The 14707-nt window shown below is 37.7% G+C and overlaps 1 protein-coding gene across 1 annotated transcript in view; it reads left to right on the forward strand.

The window, feature by feature from the left end:
- LOC149305603 (grainyhead-like protein 2 homolog) overlaps positions 1 to 8836 on the forward strand; it is a 56798-nt gene extending 47962 nt beyond the window's left edge. Inside the window, exons 10-16 of the mRNA XM_089477592.1 lie at positions 972 to 1059; positions 2010 to 2149; positions 2888 to 2919; positions 3372 to 3463; positions 4218 to 4303; positions 5859 to 5923; positions 8719 to 8836. Of these exons, the coding sequence (XP_089333718.1) occupies positions 972 to 1059; positions 2010 to 2149; positions 2888 to 2919; positions 3372 to 3463; positions 4218 to 4303; positions 5859 to 5923; positions 8719 to 8836 (621 nt within the window). The remainder of the gene's footprint in view (positions 1 to 971; positions 1060 to 2009; positions 2150 to 2887; positions 2920 to 3371; positions 3464 to 4217; positions 4304 to 5858; positions 5924 to 8718) is intronic.
- The last annotated feature ends 5871 nt before the right edge of the window (positions 8837 to 14707 follow it).

The raw sequence follows: 14707 nt of genomic DNA on the forward strand, positions 1-14707 counted from the left end.
TTTTTTTGTGTAATTTTCAATCTGTTTGATTCTAATAAAAGAACAAATTCAACTTTTGAAACAGAAACAAACGTTTAATTCCATAATTAAGATTGTGAAATCTGTTCGCCATTTTAAAGGATATTGAAGTTCTATGCTCAGCATTTTTTTTTTTTATTTTTTTTTTAAAAAGCATTACAATCTACTAGTAGAATCACAATTACTAAGTTAGCTCGCCTATTTAACTGTGCGATGCGATGAAGTGCAGTGTCTGTCTTATGTATAGGCCATTTTATAATTGTATTCCTTGTTATTATAGCTTCCCAACGGAGTCTTAAAAGAAATCCAAATAAACCTTAATAGGTTATTCCATCTTCCATGAAACACATCAGATCTTTTAAGAGTGCGGCTCACGTAGTATTTCGAGCAACATAAGAGGGGCCCCCTAGTGCCAAATACAGGGAATAAGCCATCTAAATAATTAATATCCTCCCAACTTAATTGGTAAAGCTAGGCTATTAAAGCACACAAGCTATTATTTCAATAATAATATGATTAATTTGCTGTTCACATCCGTTAATATTTTTAAGTGGGCATCCTTTCATTTAAAAAACCTAGAATTAATATGTGACTACTTCATATTAAAAACGCTAAAAACCGAGAGACTACACACTACCGTCAATGGTTCATAATTTTACCGCCAGTGTGTTGATCTTAAATAAGTCCTTATTAACTATGTGGCTAGAGGACTGTCGTCTGACCATTTTGTGGTCCCCCAATGCTGCTCATTCCCCCAACCTATGTTTAGCGTTTATTCACTCAGCAGGGAATGTCCACAAGATCAGTGTCCCTCCATCGGGTTCCTGACAGGTTTAACATCAAACCGGTTCTTAAGGTTGCTTTGTTATTCGCTAATATACACGGATAATAAATAGGAATTTTTTTTATATATATAGTATTATTTTTTATTTATTTTTTTTATTTCTTTTTAGGGAGCGGAAAGAAAAATCCGTGACGAAGAAAGAAAACAAAATCGAAAGAAAGGGAAAGGGCAGGCTGCACCAGCCCAGGGCAATAACTGTAAGTATCATTCATTTCTATGCGCAGGGTGAGCCTTGAGGTGCTTGCCTAGAGCAATAAGACGCCGTGAGTAATGAGAGGGCTGCATGGTCGCTGCCATTGTATAATAAATGGCCAGCATTGCAGGTGCCAGCTATATAGCAGGACAAGGCTGTCTAATGGGGGTCTGGTAGCCCCTGAATTAACAGCAGCCAGCGTTGCTAACAGTGTAAGAACCTTCTCGCTGTGACATTGAGATGGATTTAATTGAACTTTCGGCAATGTCGGCGAACGCCGTGTTCCAGTGAAACAGCCTGTTAAATTTCATCAAGACACCGCAGGAGGGATCTCACGATGTACAGAGAATCTGTACAGATCCCACTGGGGTCTCTAAACTGGTCTCCCTTCCAGCTGATCACATAGTTCAGCTCTGATTATGTGTTAGGCGGTTTTAAGTCTCAGAGGTAATATGTTCTCATGTCATTCAGGTAAAGGGAGTTTTATACGATGTTGACAACTACATTGGATTAATAGTTTTAATAAAAAGTCCACCCCATTTATTTCAAGAAGGGAGCTTTTCCACCCCTTTATGATGAAAAGTTTCCAGTTTTTAATTAGTAACAAAAATAAAGGTATATCCTGACTGTAAATAATAGAGAAACACACCAAGACAGCTGGTAGCCTACTGGCAAATCTTAATATGTAGGGGTCCTGTTCTCCCAGGGTGTGGTAACATGGCTAGTAAAAATCTGTTTTGGCCAAGATGTTAAAATCTGATTCATAAAGGAATCCATAAAATTAGGTTTTTTTTGCGTAGAAAAGATTACTTATAATATTAACAGCAATCTTCACTTCTACAGGTAAGTTTTTTAATTGGTTTGGGGTTTGTAAATACACCTTTATGATCATGTTTTGCACATTAGCTTCAACAAATTGCCCCATTTTTAAGCAACTATATTTTGGAAATCTAGCAACTGACGGGAAGTTATCAGCTGCATCTCTACAGAAGAAAAGCGACGTCACCTTCTTCAAGACAATGGCTGACTTGGACTCTCAACCTGTCCTCTTTATCCCTGATGTTCACTTTGGAAATCTCCAAAGGACCGGCCAGGTATTATCACATCGTTCCACGCCGTGTAAACACATGTCTATATTTAATAATCATTTCCGGTATGAATGAAAGTACGTACAATTCTTCTAGCTTACCCAATTTATTTGGCATTTGTCTTATTCCTGGGACTATTTACCTTTGTGTTATCTGCAAAAAATACTTGCTCATTAAAACATTTAAATATTAAAAATTGAACTGCAGCACAGATCTCTGAGATACCCTCTTATTACTACATACCTCATCTGTCATTGAGCCGTTTGAACATTGGGATCCCAGTTCTGTTGTTTATCAATGAAAATTCAGTGAGGGGTGGCGTAAAATCCTTCCTGAAATCTAGATAAGATACGTCTACTGAAACCCACACAGGCCTAAAGATCCAAAGCTTTAAATACCACTTTCCATGATTCTGAGAAACCTGCACAATATTAACTTACTGCCTACCAGATTCATCTGGATTATACTGGAGGTGATGTCATTATCTGAAACACGTTGTTATAGTTTACGCTGCTTTTAATCTTACCTTTCTTTAACGTAATTTCAAATTATAATTATATCAATATCTTATTTAATTTAACCATCAGAGTAATTATTTGTGTGCTACTTTATCAATATTTATCAACTTTATATTGAACGTCTAGATCAATGCTGTAATAATGACATTAATAAATCATCTGTTTTTTTTTTTCTTCAATAACAGCTTATTTGTTAATAATTGTTTTATGTTCTATGTTCCCACAGGTTTACTACAATACAGATGATGAAATAGAAGGGTAAGGTCAAAAATAATTATCGCTTGGAAATCTTTTAATCGATTCCTGCCATTACAATTCACACTAAGCATTTAGCCGTGCTATAGTTTTCTCTTTTACCCCATTCAGCCAATCAAATCATTTCAGTGTGTGTGTGCATATAACTGTATGTATGTATGTATGTATATATATATTATGTGTAAATTATGGCAACAACAGCTCAGGATTTAAGGGTGTTAACTAACTCCTATACATTTTTCTTCAATTCCATGTATAGTGTTATTTATAGTATAGTGATATTGATTGATTGATGAAAGTGATCGAATAATCTAGACCAATACTGCAATGATTGTACATATTACCTTCATTGATCCATACCCCCTTACAATATGCAATGTAATAGTTTTAATTTGCCAATAATCTATATTTTTGTTCTGTTGTGTTTCTTTAATTCATATAATCTTTATTTTCAGAAGCAGTGTTTTGGTGAAAAGGATGCTTCGTCCTTTGGATGACGAATATGGTCCAACACCACCAAAGCAAACCAAAGAAGGCCAGAAGAAAGGTACGGTGCTCACATTTAAACTGAGTCTATTATATTCCCAGTTCCCACCGTTTAATGCTGTACGTACTAAATAAACATGTGTAATGGAGTTTACAGGTTAACATTCAAACAGAGCTGCCATATTAACGTGTTAACCTGTTCTCAGGATCTAAATGATTAGTATTATTGCTCATTACATTTTCCTCCCTTCTGTTACTGTGTCTCTTTGGTGAAAGCTGATTGGCTGTAACTAACCTAGAAAAGGATACACATTGATGTGCTAATTTTGCCACCAATATGTGCCACGGACTGCCACCAGTCACAGCTATCATGGAAGGGACTTTTAAACTAAATGTCTCAATTACAGTGACTGACAAACCAAATGCACACGCTATAGCTAGGCAATGTATGTAGTTGTGTGAAAAATTTGTCCATTCCCCTTACTGGCCTTTTCATATTTGAATAACAAGCGACTGCTCCATATAATTGTCTATAGAACTATCTACACTCAAGTGAAACAAACAGTAGGATTTATTTATAATGAACCATTTGAAGTATTATTAATAATAATAATATTTGATTTATATAGCTTCAAAAAAGTTACTCAGCGCTTTCTACAGTTCATATATTGAAAGGGTATGACAAAACTAGAATTGACGGCGTAAGACAAACCGATACATATGGTTAAGATGGCCAAAATCTTTTTTTTCTTATGAAAGTAACTAACTTTTGGTGGAATATCATTTTTTTTAAAATTCTTATTAATATGTTTCAGTTCTTCTCTACGTGAGGAAAGAGACGGATGAAGTCTTTGATGCCTTGATGTTAAAGTATCCTACAGTGAAAGGACTGTTGGAAGCTGTAAGTAGCTTTTTTTTTTTTGATATTTAGCGGTACAATGGACACGTATCGCATATACATATGATATATGTTTAGGGGAGTTAATCCACGTGCTGGTGAGTTTTACTTTAGATGCAGCAAGATGAAAAATCTCATCTTCATCGCATTTAAAATGCAAGGTTGGTTCAACTCTTCTTGCGGGAGAAATCTTTTGGGAGTCTATTCACTGACGGGAGAGAGAGAGTGTTGTGCATCAGCTTCTTGACTGTTCTATACATTATAAAGGGTCAACCCCAGCCAGACTTATATAATGTATAGTTAACTCAGTATGATTTTATCGAAGTCCGCTCATGCATTACTACCCCCAGGTACTTTGAATCCAGTGAAACTAGTCTTTAATTCTAGTATTTGTATTCTTGATTTAATCATGATTTTGCCATGTTACAGGTAGAGGGCAGCACTAGGTAAAAGAACCAATTTAAACCACGTTTGTTTTTGTTTGAGTGATTTAGGTTAAAAATGCATGTATCGGGCATGCTCCGCTTCTTGAAGAACACTTGAGAATGAGTGGGAGAGCACACTAAATCATTCCATAAATCGTAAAATACAGAAAAAGTTAGAAATACGATATACTTGACCTTAGAAAACCGCAGTTAAACACACAAATGTGTAAGCTTACACCCCACATTGTTCTTTTAATCACAATATCGACTAATGTTTTTATTGCATGGAGACAGAGAAACACAGTTGGGGTTATTTAATACTGTGTAAAATACGTGATAGTGGGCATTATGCCTCATTGTATGCCTCACCTCCCCACACACACTCACACGCTATGACAGGAGGGGGTTAAATGGGGCCAAAGTAATAACAGTGGGTGACAAGCTGACAGGTTGATGTTTGGAAGCATTGAAATGTAACAAATAAGCAAAAATAGAGGAAATTGGGAACCTTTTCACAGCACTGTACGTGCATAGTCAAAAGGATAACACAAATGCGATTAAAGGGATTTCCGCTTTGTGGTGACAGCAGCGTATCTGAGATGTGATTGCAATGGATTTTTGACACTTCCTTTCAGAAAAGTAACTATAGTATTGAAGGAGTAGTTTGTTGCGTTCTACTGAACAGGAATTACATGGAACTCCTTACAGGGATTAAAAGTTTTTTCAGTGGATACGCTCTTTAATTTATTGATTGGAACCTTTCAGTATAAGTTATTTAATTGATGACTTGACCTCAACATCCTGTGCCAATAATTAGCATCTAATGTTTTGATAGTTGCCAATACGGCTGATTCTTCTGTCCCCTTCAATGTCTTCCTTTTCTAGGAGTACCGAATGTTTGCAGAGTATGAGTGTACGACCCTAAAAGTCACAATTGTGAATAGAAATAGCAGGAAATGGGTTTCTAAGTCTTGGTAAAGCTCTGTCCATAGTAAAGCATCTAGTCTACCCTGCCTTAAGACAAGTGAGGTGCTGCAGATAGATCGCAATATCCAATTTCCATTGTGATACATACTGATACATAAAATGCTAAAGTATAAAATCTCAACCCTGCTGTTCAACATGTATTCCAGATATCAGAGAAATATGGTATCCCAGTCGAAAAGATTGCCAAAATATATAAGAAAAGCAAAAAGGGGTAAGTAAATATATTACTGGGCTAATCTGAAGGCATCTCCGTTATTACAGACAATCAGAGAGTCAAGCCAAATATCAGGAGAACAGAAAAATTCAATCTAAGGGACAATCTGCCCATCATATGCAAGTTAATGCATGTGAGAGCTGAGTGTCCGCAGCTCTGCTTCTTGTATTGTCTTGTTTTTATGTTTTCTGTATTCTTTCTTTCTTGGTCCGCTTCTCCTGGCTATCCGGTCTGTTGGCCTGGTCTCTCAGAGCGCTTCCGGAAAACGGCAGAGCCACTACGCTCTCCACGAAAACAGCCTCTCCCCCATTCCACCGATCGGGGGAAGGGTGTGTGTTAAGGCTCCATCCTTTTGCAGAATCACTCCAGGAGGCCTGGATAATGGAGCAGATAGCAAGGAGAGGCAAGACAAGAAATGGAGCTGTGTAAGGGAAGACGGGGACATAAAAGTGGTTGGGAGAGGATAGGGAGAGTGTGAGTGGAAAAAACAACAAAATATAAACAAAAATTAAAAGCTCTCTCCATTTTTTTGCTATTTTCGTTTAGGGTCCCTCCTCGTTTACAGACATTTGCACAAATTAACAAATCAGGAAAATTTTGTGAAAATTGAAACTTGTACGATTCCGAATGCATACGTCTAGAATGTAGCACATTTGTACTTTTATTCTTTTGTATCCTGTAAAGCATATTTACCTGCATTATGTTTATTTATTGAGCACCAGCAGATTCTGTAGTGCTATTACTATAGGAGGAGAGAAAAAAAATAACAATACCCTTAATATTGAAAACTTACAATTTGACCATAAGATGAACACACAATGATTTACTGATACTCATAAGGTTACAATCTGTTAGTTTGAGAAAGAATGAGACAGAAGGAGGGACGGAACATTAGAATTTAACATGCTGCATATTTGAAATGTTAGTTTCTTATGTATATACATTAAGATTTCTTGCTAAGCAGACAGGCCTTGATCTATCTGTTCACTTGACACCACCCACCTACACACAATCACTTTGTGTAATTATACGCCTCAAATAAAACTGGAAGAATACAGCCTTTGTGAAATGTTTGTCGAAGCCAAGGAAATTCAACTGCTGATGTATGTCTTTAAGGTGAAATACCTCAATACGGCAACAATCACACACGATAAAAAGCCACATGTGATCTTTCAGTCCTCTCTGGGGTACATTGGCCATTGTGGCAAAACAGCTATAAACCAATGTGTTAGCTGCCGTCATGGCATCTCATCTGATAAGGAATTTAATGTCTTTGACGGTTTTTAGAGTCTCGATATTACCGCGTATATCAGTAAGGGCTATCTATCTATAGCGGCCCCTATGTTTCTTTGTACACCAGTAAAAGACCCCTGTTGTTAATATATACCCCCCCTTTCTGTGTCTACCTATGTAGGGTACAGGGTACACGGCCCCTAACAGTCATTATTTAGCAGACAATGGGTTGTAAGTGTTCTATGGGACTGTACTGTACCATGACATACATCATGTTTGTGATTCCCTTAAAGGTTATAACTCTTTCAGCACTAGCACTCAACGTTTCTATGCAAAGCATTGCTATGTAATGCAGTAGACTCCCCCGGTACTGAAATAGTCAAGAGAATTCAAAATATATTTGTAGAATTCTAGTATAACCGTACAGTCTGCTGCCTTGCATGATGAATCATACAGATTAAGTGGCTGGTGAACGTACCAGCTTTTCAAATGAACAGTTGTTTACTTATCCAGAAATACAATGTTTTGGTCACCTCCTTAGACCTTTTTTCAAGCACTGCTCACAGAGAGAAAACAAATAGATTATTGGCAGACTGGAATTTTGGGTTCATATCTGCTTTCTAATTCTTCTGTGAAATATGACCAAGTCTATAACAAAACAAATGTAACATACAGCTATGATGCAGATACTGGGTGTTCATCCATGGTGCAGGATATTGGGAAAAACAGTATTAACTTTGCCACTTTGCTTGAATAACCTTTTATACTGTATTTAGAGTGCTGCTCTAGCATCTTACTACCCCTTTACTGCTAACATCATATCCCAGGATCGTGCTTTTAAAGGACATACAGAGCATGCTATGGATGATGTGTCAGCTAGGCATAGTGAAAATGGGCCAATTGGGGAGATCAAAAATGGAGCTGTCCTCACGGATTGCAGGGCTGGGGCAATAAGGGTTTGTGAGGGCCTATTCCCCCTTCAGTGATCCACCTCATTCAACCATGCAGAGACCAATTTAAAGGCAAGACCCTCCAAAAAGCCTAGGGTAGAGGTTTTGATCACAGATGACCTTAGGTAGGCTCAAGCAAAGATCTCCCTTGTTAAACAACCCAATAAGCAGTTAGAGGGGCTGCCTCTGGGCTTGTTTTCTCATCCCTAGTCCATCTAGACCAGAACTTAGCACTGTCTGAGGGGGACTTCTGTCACAGGTTATTATTTGTGAATTGGATTCTTGCCTTATCCCCCCTTAAAGAGACCATCTAAATGTTCCATGTGGGCTCCACCAACAAACCATGCATATTAATGCATTTTGTAAGAGTAAAACAAAAGAGAGAGGGACAAGAGAGGCAAAGAGAGAGGAGGGCGAAAGAAACCCGTTTTGTGTATGATAATACTTGTCATGTCAAGCTTTCAGTTCATATGATTCTGATGTTCAGCTTAGCTTAATGTTTGGAATGCATTTCTCTTCTATAAACATGGTTGGAACTTGCTGTGCTATGAATGTATAAACAGCACATTTCATAAAGTAAGTTACTTTTCTACCTTTCTTGTCTGTTAGCATCTTGGTGAACATGGATGACAACATAATTGAGCACTACTCCAACGAGGACACTTTCATACTGAATGTGGAAAGTATGGCAGACCAAGGATTCAAGATCACTCTGACAGAGATCTAACACAGTAATGGACCCAATGCATGCCTGATGAGTTCTGAAAATATATATATATATATATGCGGAACCAAGAGAACAATGGATCTTCTCAACGTCCCTACACTTATCAGAGACATTGATACCAAGACCATGCTGAAGAACTTTATTTGCTGTAATAAAATACACAAGACAGCACTCCTTTATTTCATCTAAATGTTAACCATAGACTATTTGAACTTATTTATTTTATACCACTTTTGTGATATAATTGGGACTCACTGTTTGGGCAGATAAAGTTCCGATCGAGATTAAATTTTTTTCTGTAAATCTGTACAGATTTTGTTTACCAGCAAAGAAAAATTTGATCCAGCATGATGTCCAGCGGTTAGCAAGGATGTATATGTTGTGTTAGCTTGCATACACCTATTACAAAATGTTAATAAGCAAGTTATATATGAGCAGAAATTGTGTCTACAGTTATACTGTGGACCAAAAGTCTACAAAGAATATCCAATATGCAGATTTTTTGTTATTAATTTTTAAACCCATACAACAATAGTATGGTTTTCAAAATTGTATTATTTTGTAAGTTGCGTTTTTTTGTGTTTTTCAAGCATTTGTAAATTGAATGTACAGAAGAAATAAGAATTGCTTTTTAAAATATTTTGTAAGAAATCTAAAAAAAACCCCCACTTTTTAAAAACCTGTATAAAATGTTTTGTAAAAATGTGCAATATTATTTTCTTTATTCCCTTTGTTTACTGCCGGTATGGTAATGATTTAAGGATCATTAGAATGGATTATAGATATAGATATATATATCTATATCTATCTATATATATATATATATATATATATATATATTAGAATCTTCACACAATAACCATTCCTACATATTTTCATAAGAACATGCCCTGATTCTAGGAGTGTATTTTTTATTGTTATTATTATTTTGTTTTGTAATGTAAGTTAGTAAAGGTTATACTTTATTTCCCAATATTGTTTCATCTCAAATATTCTAGGAAGATGATTTCACATTAAGTATTTTGTTACATATTTTTAAAAACTGGGTTTCTGTTCGTCCTTTACTTTTGTGCAGGGCCGGACTGGCCCACCGGGATACCGGGAAATTTCCCGGTGGGCCGGCAGATTCGTATTAAAGTATTAAAGCAGCGCCAGCCGGCGGCATCAGCACTCAGCGGCCGTGTGCGATGGCCGCCTACTGATGGGAGCAGCGTGAGGGGTGAAAGCCCCGCCCCCTCGCACGGACCTTTCACCCCTCATGTTGCTCCCATCACTATGCGGCCATCAGATTAATGGAAATTTAATTGAAACGGCCGATGCGTGCTGACACCGCCGGCCGGAGCTACTTTAATACTTTTCTTATTTTACTTTATATGGCAAGCCGATCCGGCATATTCAATTAAAAAAAAAAAGAATTAAAGTAGCTCCGGCCGGCGGTATCAGCACGCATCGGCCATTTCGATGAAATTTCCATTAATCTGATGGCCGCATAGTGATGGGAGGAGCGTTAGGGGTGAAAGCTCCGCCCCCTCGCACTCAGACTGCTGGAGCACCGGATGTCCTGTCACTGACATCCTGTCAACATAGAAAACGGTGGCCTGCAGCTACCAGAGGACGGAGGCCAGGATGAAAAAGCCCCAAAGTGGAAGAAGTAGAAGGTAAATAAACAAATTTTTTTTTTTTAACAAACTGTATATTTTTTTATATAAAAGCCTTATGCCCCCCATATGCCACTCTGCCTCCCTGATATGCCTTATGCCCCTTATATGCCACTCTCCTTCCAGAAATGCCTTATACCCCTATATGCCACTCTGTTCCATGATATGCCTTTTAACCCCCTAAATGCCAGAGTGGCATATAGGGGTATAAGGCATTTCTGGAGTCAGAGTGGCATATAGGGGCTACAAGGCATTTCTGGAGGCAAAGTGGCATAAAGGAGGTTTAAAATGCATATCATGGGGCAGAGTGGCATATAGGAGGGTATAAGGCTTTTCTGGAGTGCCCCATGGTATGCCTTTTAACCCCCTATATGCCACTCTGCCTCTATAAATGCCTTTTAACCCCCCTATATGCCACTCTGCCTCTATAAATGCCTTTTAACCCCCTATATGGCAGAGTGGCATATAGGGGGTATAAGGCATTTCTGGAGGCAGAGGGGCATATAGGGAGTTAAAAGGGGGCAGAGTGGCAAGCCTGGGGCAGATGTCTGGCACTCCACCAGAATTGATCTGTGTTTGTTTTCTGGATGTACCCTGCAATACGAAAAGACATCAGATTCTACTAACTTAATCAGGTTCTATTAACTGAAGTAATTTAAAGCTCCTTGACATGGGGCTCTGTGCAAAAGAAAATAAAAAGGGGGTAGAAGGGGCTGTTGGCAGGTTGGCAAATAAAAGGAAATAAAAACAAAAAATGTCTCAATCTAAAAATGTTTGCAGTAGTAAATGTTTTGATTCCATTATGTGTAATATATTTCATTTATTAGGGCCTTTTAACAGTTTTGCTTTCTGGTATTTTAATACAAATAATATGATAAATTGTTTTATAGTTATTTGTACGGCAAATAGTGTGACGCGGGTATGTATAAGGGGTGCGTGTGGGTATAAGAGCTCAATCGCGAGATAAACTATATGGGGCTGCTCTCCAAATGTTTCCAGGGCTGCTTTTCAGTCCCAGTCCGGCCCTGCTTTTGTGGGTTGTTTTTGTATTCATCTGATGTGAACTAATATTATTTGTTTTCTCAAAAACTGCATACAATTTTATATATATATATATATATATATATATATATATATATATAATATATAAAATGCAGTTTGTAATAAAACATATATATATATTATATATATATATATATTATTATGTCATGAAAACTTATGGATACTTAAGAGTCCCTAAAGATAAAATAATTATCAAAATACCTATTCTGTGGTTTCCTGAGTAGTCCAGAGTCAAACACATCTGCCCCTGTAATTCCTAGAACACAAATACAAGATAACCAGATAAAACTATAGCTCACTTAAATCTTCTCCTTGTTTCAAGCATCTCCATATTATACGTTTCTATCCCTCTCGCAGCCCCTGGACGAAAGGTGCTTGGCAGAGTGTGACGAGATAACATAAATTGGATGTGATGGGTATTGTTGTAGCAGAGACAAGCCTGGTAGATGGAAATGTTTTTTTTTTCTTCTTCTTTCTTTTCTGAAGCCCATTACAAGCCTCGGTGGAAGAAAGCAGACAAGGCTGACATTTTATGGACATCCACTGGTCATGAGTGAAATGCTGCCCCTCACTCCAATAATCGCACAAAGAATTGTAAGGCTGTCATTATGTTACATGGCTTTATTTGAGGATCAGGTAATGCCTTTAGCGCTCTCTGCTGAATCTGTGAACTTTGACCATTCAATAAACTCTGGAAGCGAGCATATGCATTGTGCGTAGCATGTTAAAGAGCACAGGGGCTTGCTATAGAGGTGTACAGGTAAGCGTTTTCTGAGATGCAATTATTGGCTACATGAGTAAGGAGCGACACTAACACAATGCCTACCCAAGTACACAAATAGGTTACGATAGGTCATAAAGTCCAATAAATAGCTGGCTGTCTTCAGCTCGTGCCAATGTATTTGTGATACTAAGCTAAAATATACTGCTTTGGTCAGTACAGTCTAAATGTGAAGGACCTTGTTAAGTTTTTGTGTTTGTCCTATAAACTCAGCAATCAGAGATTGTGTAGGTAGGCAATACAGGTTATTCGTGAAATTTGGTCAATATTTGGCATCTGATTTACATTCTAAGGACGGTTGCTTGAGTCATTTACAAGGTCTATATGAGAGACTTTCAGCTTAACTAAGAAAGTCCTCTGTTCTGCCTTCTTCATCCCGTCTAATTGTTTTAGAATTCTGCTTACATTCGTTTTCCTACAACCACGCTTACTACTAACTATAGATGTTATATTTTGTAACCAATAAATACTCGCTTATTCAATACTTGCTAAGGACTTGCCATAATCTGGCCTTGGATAAGAGGCGTTATGTCTCTGAATGAGTGTGAGGACATCTGAGACAATTTATCTGGCATCACATAAACACCTTTTTAAAGCAATTAGAGCAGTTTTACCCTTAAATCATTTCATAATGAGTTTACTTAGGCAAGAAATTAAAAGACAAGCAAGATCACTCCTTGTTCTGGAAACATTTTAGGCCTCCTTATAGTGTATAATGTGCTTTTTGCTATCCATGGGATAACTGATCAGCATGTAGAGCCATAACTCCTATCATGCTTAGCCAAGCCTCCAGGGAGGTTTAGTAAGCACGCTGCCCAGCCAGGATTGAGAGGTATTAGTTTCTATCATTAGAGTTGGATAGTAGCGTGAATTCCTGGGGTGGTGGAAATATTCTTCACATAAAACAGTCAGTCCCAAATATATTAGCAGTAAATCCATCTCTCCCATGTGATTACTGAACATCTGATGAAATGATGACTACTGTGACCTCCTGCACTGTTATGTGACCTCCAGAAATGGATAATCCTGCAATGAACATCACTATTACAAGGGACTGGTGATTTATTGACTTTTTTTACGCTGTCTGCAAATATTGTACCCCATGGAGTGAAATGCCATTAGTAACGCAATGTCTATAATCCTGGGAACATAGCAACCATAATAGAACATTTCTTAATCTGTTCTTCCTTTTATCACCTTCAACCTTCCATATTAATCATATGGTTATATCTTTGTGAATCTTAGCTTCCAAACATATACGGCACATTTTAATATTTTTTTTGCACACAAGATTTGCATATAAAGGAAGTACAGAAAATCTAGGAAAATTCTTGTCCTGTAAATATTCTTATTACTAAGCCTCCCTTGGAAATGTATATTGAATCATACAATAGGAATACATGCGGCTCACCTACCAATACATAAATATGTGAATATTAAAAGTAATGAAAGAGGAAAGCTAAAAAGATTTTAGGCTCCTACAAGAAACCTTCGGAGACATGGCTTGCGCCAAATCTATACATATTAATATATTATTCAGGATATATAGTCGTTGTGCGTATTGTTCTCTGACAATCCCATTGAACGTCACACAGAGAGGTTGGTGCCGTGATGACAGCACGATAAAACCCTTCCTGTTATAGCCTAAGGTAGAATAAAAAGTCTTCAACCAAGAATTAAAGGCACGCTCCAGTGGGACACGGACATGCAGCCTGCGTTGTAAGTACTCTAATATGCAATCTTAAACCTGTGAAAAATAATAACATAGGTATAGTTACAAATACACATGTATGGATCCTGCAGAATCCCATCATGCATTTGCAAGGGGGTCACAATGGGGGTTAAAATAGACCTGTCAGCCATCAAATGCATTAAAGTGCACATGGTGCCTCTTTAAAGATCTTTTGTGTATCCTGCCATTTACACCGCAAAGGACTGTGATTAGCGGCACAGCCTCAGTAGTATGATGTCCAGACCCTTATGGCCTTCTGAGGAAGAGTACCAAGATACGACATTTCCCCTCGCTTGTGGCAGATGACTTGTGTCATAAGGAAGATGGCAGATAGATCCCTTAGGAGAGGCTGGGGCACCGCCCTGGGTTACGCTTTGTTTGAAATGTTTGTTTTAAAAGAAATGTACGCCAGTCCTATAAATCACTTGCCTAGGTCTCTCCTGACCATTTATTGATCCATGAGATCAATGGTGGCTAAAGCCAATATTTACCTCTTCTACAATACCAGCAAGCACAGACTTGAATTCAAAAATCCATCCAAATTAATAAACAATTAATTCCTGTTTTGTCAAGTTTACCATATTTACTGTCATAGTCCATCATATATGGTGGGCTGACACATGATAAGAATAAGTGAT

The sequence above is a fragment of the Sceloporus occidentalis genome, unplaced genomic scaffold (genome assembly GCF_023333645.1).
Source record: "Sceloporus occidentalis isolate IW3139 unplaced genomic scaffold, rSceOcc1.0.p SCAF_11, whole genome shotgun sequence".
Lineage (NCBI taxonomy): Eukaryota > Metazoa > Chordata > Lepidosauria > Squamata > Phrynosomatidae > Sceloporus > Sceloporus occidentalis.